Here is a 9,563-nt window from a genome sequence, read left to right as displayed (position 1 = left end):
GTTGTTGTAGCACTTTACCCGATATATCACTTAACTCTCACTTTCGGCTGGTATTCCGTTTTGATACCACTTGCAACGACTCGACCCGCCAGCAACAATAACTCGTTGGGGCCAAACCACCGGCCCAAAATGCTTAAGCCCAGTTATTGCTGCTAGTGGGTTGGGCCGGTAGTTTGGGCATAACGAGTTATTATTGCTGGTGGGCCGGGTCGTTGCAATTGATATCATAACCGAATACCAGCCGAAAGTGTGAGAACTAAGTGCTATGCAGGACAAAGTGCTACACCAATAGATTTAGTGGAAGCCACCTCTTGAACCCGTAGGAGATACCTCTAAAATCTCATATGACTTAGTAATTCTGGTCTGCATCTGTGATATGGTTTGGACCCGACGAGAACGTCAAAGTCTAAACAGGGGGAGTTTGTAACACCCCAATAGTCCCACATCAGATGGAAAACTGATTCTGATTAGAATATATGAGGCCTACACGCTAATAATATTAGCTACGCTTAAGCATTTTCGACCGATTATTTAAGCCCAGCGAGTTATTGTTGCTAACGGGTCGGGTCGTTACAGGCCGATCCAAGATTTATTTGGTCTAGCAGCTAGAGTGATCTACTTATCCGCATGATTTAATGTAACCAATCTAGTCGAGCTCGAGTCTAGCTTGAAACTAATGTAAAAACATAATCAGGCCTAACAAATACCTAAAAATTAAATTTGACTATTTAACCTTCATTTTTACTTTTTAGTTTACATTTTTTAAGTAGTTCATATTTCATAATGAGTTCTGAGCTATTATGTGCATGTTTTTTTTAAAAAAAAAAAAATTCTTCAAATTGTATTTTTCTTTTCTTTTTTTTCTGAGAGAGACTAAAAAATAATTAAAATTTAATTTAATATGCAGCTGACTTAGCGCATTTTTATTTTGCCATCTTGTGTTTCAAAAAGTTACACTTAATCGACTATCCTGCAGTTTTATTTTTGTTTCATCAAAAAAACCTAACGTGTTGTCAAATAGAATAGTAAAGTAAAATTTTTTGTAAACCGAAAAGCAGTATCATGCTTAACGATAGATCCTTACAGTAAAATTAAAAATAAAATCAGAAGATAGTTAAGTATAATATTTTACAAAGTGAAAATGTACTAAACAATAAGATAAATAAGAATTTACTCTAATATATATATTTTTTTAATGGAAGACCCCAAATTTGTTCTATTTATCGAGAAATACGGAGTTGATGATCATTATATATTGCTTTGTTGCTAAATAATGGTAATTAGTAACCATTGGTAGGGGCTTAATTGCTGTGCACTTAACTTCATAAAATTATGTTTGGAGGTCAGAATAAGTTATTCAGCTATAACTTGCTCGATATAAAGATTTTTTTTTTGGGTGATTGAAGGTTAGGAGTTTGAATTTTGCTTCTGAAAAGTTTTCATGTCTGTGATTTGATAAGATAATATAATTCATCTGTGATGTAATTTATATTATTCCAAAAAATAATCTATAGTCTGAGTACGATATTTCATTCTAATTATTTAATCAAATTTTTTACCTACTAAATACTACAAGTACTTTGAGTAAATTATACGGATTTGTTGAATAAGATATTCATGCATTCAATCAGAGCCTAAAGATCAGGATTGGACATTAAAAAAAAAAAAAAAAAAAAAAAAAAACAGAGTGAAGGGAATGTTGGGATTACTAAAAACTTTGTAGGAGAACAGAAAACTAGTAGAGAAATTATTGCATGAGCAGGGTCCGCCACATCAGCAGTGGACCAGCCTTTGCAGAGTCGCATTTTTACTTTCAATCCAACTACACTCACTTTATAAAGTCTAAAATGCATATGCTTTTTTGAATATATCATATATTGCATTGTACACCTTTTGTAAAAAAATACTATAGTTTAAAATATAGAAAGGTTACATGCGTTTTTTTTTATGTAGAAAAATACATGATAAAATACAATATGTTCAAAATGTAGTTATATATGCATTTTAGCCACAAAAGTGTAAAGTTAACTTATATAAAAAAAATAAAATAAAAGATGCCAACCGTTGTTAGTACCACTGAGTTTTCAAATTCGAACCCTAATTGTTTTATATTTTCAGTCACCTTTATTTCTTAAAAAATAAATAAAGAGTATGGCATACTGACTTTTTCTCTCTCTTTTAAAAAAACCCATAAAAAAATTATTTGAAGGATTGTTTGGTTCTTTAGTAAGGCGTGAGAAAAAAATTTGTAACAAATACTTTCTATGGAAGACACTTTTTTCAATTTTTCGCTTGTTTGGTTAAAATTTTTTTAAAAAAAAAAAAAAAAAAAAAAACTAGCTTTTTACAGAGCTATGTTGTTTCAGATTTTATAGAAAACTAGCATTTCTATTTTTCTAAAAAAATTGAAAAGCAAATTAAAACACTAGTTTTCATAAAATTTCGAAGAAAAAGCTTTCAAATGCCACATTTTTTTTTCAAAATATGTATAACTTCAAACTATTATCATCGATGGATCAACGATAATAGAAAAAAAAATTACTTCGATAAAAACTGTCCGTTGCGTCGCATGATAACTACACTAATCTATACCTATCTATATATGAAATCTCAATTTCTAATGCAAATGTGGAAGCCTCTTTTTATTTTGGGATAGGTGGATCCACCTTCAATGAAAGCTATTTTTTTTTATACTTACATATGAAACCTCAATTTTTAATGCTAACGTGAAAGCCTCTCCTTATTTTGAGGTAAGTGGGACCCTGCCACACTATTTTTTTTTCAAAGTATATATAACTTCAAACTATCATCATCGATGATTAATGATAATAAAAAAAAAAAAATTACTTCGATAAAATCTGCCCGCTGCATCGCGTGACAACTACACTAGTTATTATTAAACCCTAAGCACCATCGTAAACCCTAATTCTCTAACATGTGTTAGCCAACACATCAATAGTTTTTTTTTTTTTTTTTTGAGGAAAAAGTAGCACGCTACTCGCTTCATTCATTAAAGAGATGAACTAGGCTACAGAGGTGAGGCAATGCGGGCCTCGAGGGTAAGGAAAAAAAAAACATGGTCATACAATCCGATTTGCTGGCAAGAGATGTTTCCAACACTTGAGCAACTGCGCAAACTTTTGAGCTGCTAAAACAGGGTCTAGCTGGATCTTTCTAAAGATCCAATCGTTTTCGGTCTTTCAGATAACCAACCAGCAAGCTACAAGTTCTGTAAGACTGGTACGCGAAGTCTGTACTCCTATTCTTCACATCCACCTATCTCAAACGGAAGTCACGTCGTCTCTTAGGTCCGTATCCTAAATACCCTCCACACCCGTCACAATGAGGAATTTGGTAAATTACGCACTGTGCGAAAAAGTGGTTCACAGTTTGCACTACAGTCCCGCACAGCACACAGGCTGTGTCTCCGGTCCAAACTCTCTTCATCAGGTTGGATACCGCATTGTAGGGATACCAAAAGCATTTATTCTAATAATAATAATAATAATAGTAATAACAATAAAAGAAGCTAGCTGGCAATGGCTTGGAATTCCATTCTTGCATGGTACAATTAATTAAGTACTTAAATTCAAGTGAAGTTTGTCTCCTTGGAGAGAACACCAAATATTGAAGCCCACAAATCTTTTTCAAATTCTTCTTTGGATTAGTATCTGGATTAAATATGGAGGACTAGTAATTTCACATGGTGCCAAACCTTACTATGCCCAAATAATAATAATATAGAATTAAGCTCCTATACTTTTAAAAATACCAAGTTATTGGTGCTTGTAGATTTTTAGCCATTGGATTAAGAGATATGCGGTTAGGATGATATGGGCCCCCTAGGGTTGAGTGGGTGATTGGTTGAATAGTATAATTTAATGGTTGAAAATGATCCGAGGAGAGGAGTAGATCTAACAGTAAAAAACTTACAAGCACCAAGTGCTTGGTGCTTTTACAAGCACTATAGTTGGACTAATAATAATAATAATAATAATAATAATAATAATAAGAAGAAGAAGAAGAAGAGGAGCTAAATAAACTTTAATTTCCCTTTCCCCCTCATGGTTTAGCTCACATATGCTTAGCTATTCTGTAATTTTATTTTTATTTTTATGATCTAAAAAATTTACTTTCAAATAGCATAGTAAGGAAAAAAATTTTATAACCACAGAATAATTAAATATAATTTTTTAAACAACAGAATAACAAAGTAAAAATAAGCTAAATTATAAAAAGTTAAATATAATTTGTTGAACTTCACGATGACAAAATATAAATAAGTTAAACACATAGAGCCAAATTGAAGTTTGCCACAAAAAAAAAAAAGAAAAAAAAAAGAAAAAAAAAAAAGAAAGAAAAGAAAAAGAAAAATTCATTGAAGTATATGTATATTTTGACTGTGATATGCTTACAAATAATTTGGAAACTTTCTAGGGATTCATGGGATCGAACGGCTAGATTTGTTTCTTTAGCTTTGTGATTTGTGAACTAGTAGCATTGAAAATTATAGTCCCCTAAACACAAGGTTAACCAAAAGGTGATTTCATAGTTAAAAAATGGTAAGATCTCTTACTATTTACAAAACAATTAATAGCTCTTCTTCTCCATCACATCTCTAGATTTATTTCCTAGCTCTAATTTCTTGTTAAATATCTCAATAAGAAAGACACACGATTTTTTTCCTTTCTTTTTCTTCGTGTGTGTGTGTGTTTTTTTTTTTTTTTAAGAGATAGGAAACACGCTATCCGCTTTATTTATTTTATTTAGAAATAAACTTAGCTAGAAATGTGAATCAATCAGGATTCGAACTTGGGTCTCAGGTACCAACAACCAATCCCTATACTACTTGCTCTAGGGACGGTTGGTTGTGTGTGTGTGTTTTTAACTCCACAAAACTTAGTATAGACTATAGACAGGAGAGATTCCCTGACCTCTTGCCTTATTGCCTTATTTTCTTTGCAGATCAGGGCGGATTTGAAAAAGGTTTCCACTCAGAAATATCTATCTATATTAAACCCGAACCAGTATTGGAGAGCTCAAATTCTGTAAATACCTTACCCTTAAACCACTAATGATTTATTTACTAATGAGAGTCAGGGAATTTGGGTTAGTCGTTAGAGATGTAACTTGGGCTGGGTTCAATTTTAAGCCCACCAAATCAAACTCAACCAATGGTGCAAGATGGGTTTTCATTTTAGAAAATTTCTTCCACCGTTCCCATCTTTCCCAAGGTTTACTAATGGATTGGATTTTAGAAGAATATTTTGATAATTTTAGAATAAATTTATTCTAATATATATATATAGTGCATCTGGTATGCTTCTGGAAGCACGGAGCGCTCCGTGCTTCCAAGTTATTTTCGATGTTCGGACTTTCGAATCGACGATCGGCTCCGTTAGACTTGATCTAGACTATTTAAAGTATTTAGAAAATAAATTTTGCGATTTTTCGATATTATTTGCTTAGTGATTGAAGTGGCTCAAAATCAACGGCTGGAAAAAAAGTCTTACAAAATATGATGATATGACATTAAAATTTTAGATCAAAGTTATTGATCTTGTTTTATATAGTATAAAGAATTTTCTATCAAAATTTCATATTATTTGAATATTTCTACACCGTTAAACTTGCAAACGGCTCATCACAGCCATTAAAATTATTAATTTTGAGCCCCTTCGATCGCTAGGCAAATGATATCGAAAAATCACAAAATTTATTTTCTAGATACTTCAAATACTCTAGATCAAGTCTAATGGAGCGGATCGTCGATTCGAAAGTCCGAACATCGAAAACAATTTGGAAGCACGGAGTGCTCCGTNTCTTATATACCAACACATAATAACATGAAATATTTATTTTTTTTAGCAATAAAATATTTTAACTATTTATTATGTCTTTTTATCACATCTTTTGAACTTTATTGAGAAAATTACTTACTAATTTAAAAAATAAAAAATTTTGAACTGTGCTATCGGCACAGAATCTGTATCGTGCCGATATCTTATTGGCACGGTACGGCATGGCGGATACAGCCCGTGCCGACGGGCGGTTTTACGGCACTTAAAACCTTGGGCTCGAGTCCTCCTAAGTTTTGAGAAATGGTAAACTTGACTAGTCAAACTTAAATTTGAATTTCCTAAAAACTGACTCAACTGTTCAGCTATGAGAATTAACTTGTAACTTCATCATCTCATTACTTACTGCTCTCAGCACAAGTGATAAAAGATTTAATGATTAGTTCTCAACTTCGAAATCTAATTACTTCAAATTTTCCACTAAATTTATTCTTTTTTTAAAAAATAAATTATGTGGGTAACACGCTACTCTTATCATCCGATTTTAACACTCAGGAAGGGAAAAAGGAAACGATATTAGTTAACCAAGCAGCATTCAAAACCAAATTGTTCGAATGCGGAACATAAAAATAATATATATATATATATATATATATATGTAAACACACCACAAGAAAACACAAGCTATCTTAATGGCAAAGAGCTAAACTTAATATTACTTGCTTCTTTGATATATTGATTTAATAAATAAAGTAAATTTTCAAGGAATATAATTATGGTCTTACTTAATGAACACAAGTTTCAAAATAAACTGTCAAAACAGGTTCAATGGAGAAACCAAACCTGTTCAACCGGACGAAAGAACTGATCAATCTCACCGAGAATTGATTAGACTTAAACATGCTTTCTAAGTGTCCCAAAGAAGGAAAAAGAAAAAAGGGAAAAAAAAGGGGGGGGATCCAACTAGAAATTAGAAGGATGAAATGTAAGTTCTAAGTTGACCTTATTAGAGCCATTTCTAAAAAGCACTCATAGATCTCTAGAAATAAAGGTAGAATAATTGCACATTAGATGAATATAAAAGGTACACAAAACAGTACAAATGCAGTGATTTTGAGATTCTATATTTATTTTCTCATAATAGTTAGGCTCTAAGAATCATTGAATTCTGGAATGTCATATGAAGCGGTTTAGTTATATACACAGTAGTACAACATATATGAGTAAGGGCTATGGCACCCAGCAAATAGTTGTAAGAGATATATATATATATATATATATATATATATATATATATATATATATATATATATATATATATATATATATATATTTCTACTTAAAAAATGATTAGAGAGGTAAACTTATCTCTAGTTTAAACTTACTGTCTCTAACTGTTACAGTTAAAACTACAATCAATTTGAGTATAATTATAACTATTGCAGTTGGAGCTCTTCTTGCCGTTATAATTAATTGTAGCTGTTGGATTCAATAACATCAAACCAAACGTCCGATTTGAATTTGCAAAAAGTAGTTGTCTACGCCACATGTAAACTATACAACATCTATTAACTATCTATGTAAAGTTGAGAAAAAGAGAACATCTTGAAAAGTTATAGGCAAGCCATGTGTACAATTTTTTGAGACTTGAATAAAAAAATCCAGCAACCATTTCTTGATAGTTGATACAAACCAAAACTAATCTTATGCAGAACCAAGTACATATTAAGGTAAATTTCAACTACACAAAACATTAAAGAGGAATAGATTTTCATGAAATCAATTTGTTATTGAAACAAGTACTACAGATAAGGGTTTCTTCTTCTTCTGCTGCTGCAGGTCGAACTTTTTTCTCCTCTGATGACACTATATTATGTAGATTGCATTATTGGACCTCAACTTCTGATTAGATTTTATTTTTGATCCTCGAACTTTTAAGTTCGATATTCATAATTCCAGTATTTCAAAATGGTTTCACTATCGGAAAACAAACAAAAAATGTTACTACTTCATGAGTTATTATAGGACGGAATGTTGGAAAGGAGATCAAAAGTGTTAGATGTAGCTATGCAGCTCCAAATGCAGGGTAGTGTAATTACATGCAAATTCAAATATGGTATTTAATTTGTAGCGCTTGAATCTAACTAGGCCCAAATGCAAAAATTGAAGGTACTGCTCAAATTGGCCATAGTTTCATCTGTATTAGTAAAAAAATAATAATAATTTTAAGCAAAAATATAGTTTTTTTTTATAAAGTAATAAGATTTGTAAATATAATTCTCAATTGTATGCAATTTAATAAATTATTTTTAATTAATCACAGCGTTTTTTACTATACCCGGCTAAATAAAGTACATATAGCTATGATTGTTGTATTTCCAACTACAATTATTAACAACTATATTGCATTTCCAATTATATAAATATAGACAATATTTTTTTTCTATACTAATAATAAATAAGAATATAACCTAAAATAAAAAACATTTTGAAAACTTTATAATAATTAATATTTTCAATAATAATCTGACTCCAACTTTTTAGATTATTACAATCAACTACAGTTGAACCAATGATGATGCATCGATGATGCGGTAATACTACTACATCCAACTTTTGAGACAAATTTTCATTGTGTTAATAAAAAATTATACTGCAGCAACAATATAAAAAGTTCAGATAAAAAATTTATAATAAATTAAAATTGAAGGACCAAAATATGACTCGTTTTATAGTTTGAGGGCCGAAAGTGCAATTTAGTTTTTTTTTTTTTTTTTTAGGGGTAACAAAAACTCCAATCTCTAGTATTTTGATCGGATCGAATCAAAAGAGTTGATATACGAAGGACCCAGAGATCGACTCAAAATCAAATATTATATATATATATATATATATATATATAACTTAATTGATCGTCTCCACTCATTGATTACGATCACGATTACAAGCACAACCCTTAAAGCATGACAAATCAACACTGATTTTTCTTTTTTTTTTAGAAAAAAAACCCAAATCACTCGTCCAATAATACANAAAAATATATGTATATATACGTATAGCTATACGTACGCGTACAGGAAACGGACCAAAGGAAGGAAATGATCGGAAAACCCTAATCACGCGATCGCCGGCGCCGCCGCCGTGAGCGGCGGCGACGGGGGGAGGCGGGAGGAGAAGTTCCGGAACTGGAACCCGTCGCCGGCGAGGGGGCCGTCGTCGTCGTCGGCGGCGGCGCCCTCGTCGAAGTTGAGGGCGTAGCTGAGGGGGTCGTACCTGAACTCGCCGGCGAGGCGGCGGCGGCGGCTCCCGATCCGCGCCACCACGTCGCGCCACCGCTCGCCGAGCTCCGGGAGGAGCCGCGCGATGGGGACCGGCCGATCTTCGCAGTCGTCGCCGCCGCCGCCGTCCTCGCCGGAGCCGCCGTGGACGTTGAAGCAGCAGGAGAAGCAGATCGAGGAGCGGAGCTTCTGCTTCAGGGAGGAGGACGTCGGGGACAAGGACGACGATGAGGAGGAGGAGGGGAGCTCGCGATCGAGCTCCATGGAAGGAGAAGAGGATCGAATTAGGGTTAGGGTTAGGGTTTTGGTGGGAGGAGAGGGATCGAGAAGTAGAGGGAGATGAGTGGGAGAGAGAGAGAGAGAGAGAGGGGTGTGAGTTGTTTGATTGGGGGGTATTTATAGAGGGGGCGAAAATGACGGAAAAGTACAGGGAGGCCGCGCCGTACGAACACGGGCACTTGGAGTGAGCTGTAAGGATAGTTTGGTC

General features: G+C 33.4%; 1 protein-coding gene across 1 annotated transcript; it reads right to left on the bottom strand.

Moving 5' to 3' along the window:
* On the bottom strand, positions 8,832–9,457 carry LOC109724610. Its single transcript, XM_020253489.1, has one exon. It carries the CDS (start codon positions 9,338–9,340, stop codon positions 8,915–8,917), a length of 426 nt encoding a protein of 141 aa, XP_020109078.1. The 5' UTR covers positions 9,341–9,457; the 3' UTR covers positions 8,832–8,914.

The sequence above is a fragment of the Ananas comosus genome, linkage group 19 (assembly GCF_001540865.1).
Source record: "Ananas comosus cultivar F153 linkage group 19, ASM154086v1, whole genome shotgun sequence".
Classification (NCBI taxonomy): Eukaryota; Viridiplantae; Streptophyta; class Magnoliopsida; order Poales; family Bromeliaceae; genus Ananas; species Ananas comosus.
Note: the sequence above shows the minus strand (reverse complement) of the source record. Positions and strands in the feature narration are given on the sequence as shown.

What these genes read in the sequence shown, in the direction of transcription:
- LOC109724610 (XM_020253489.1), bottom strand. Translation starts at nt 9,340, where the DNA reads ATGGAGCTCGATCGCGAGCTCCCCTCCTCCTCCTCATCGTCGTCCTTG.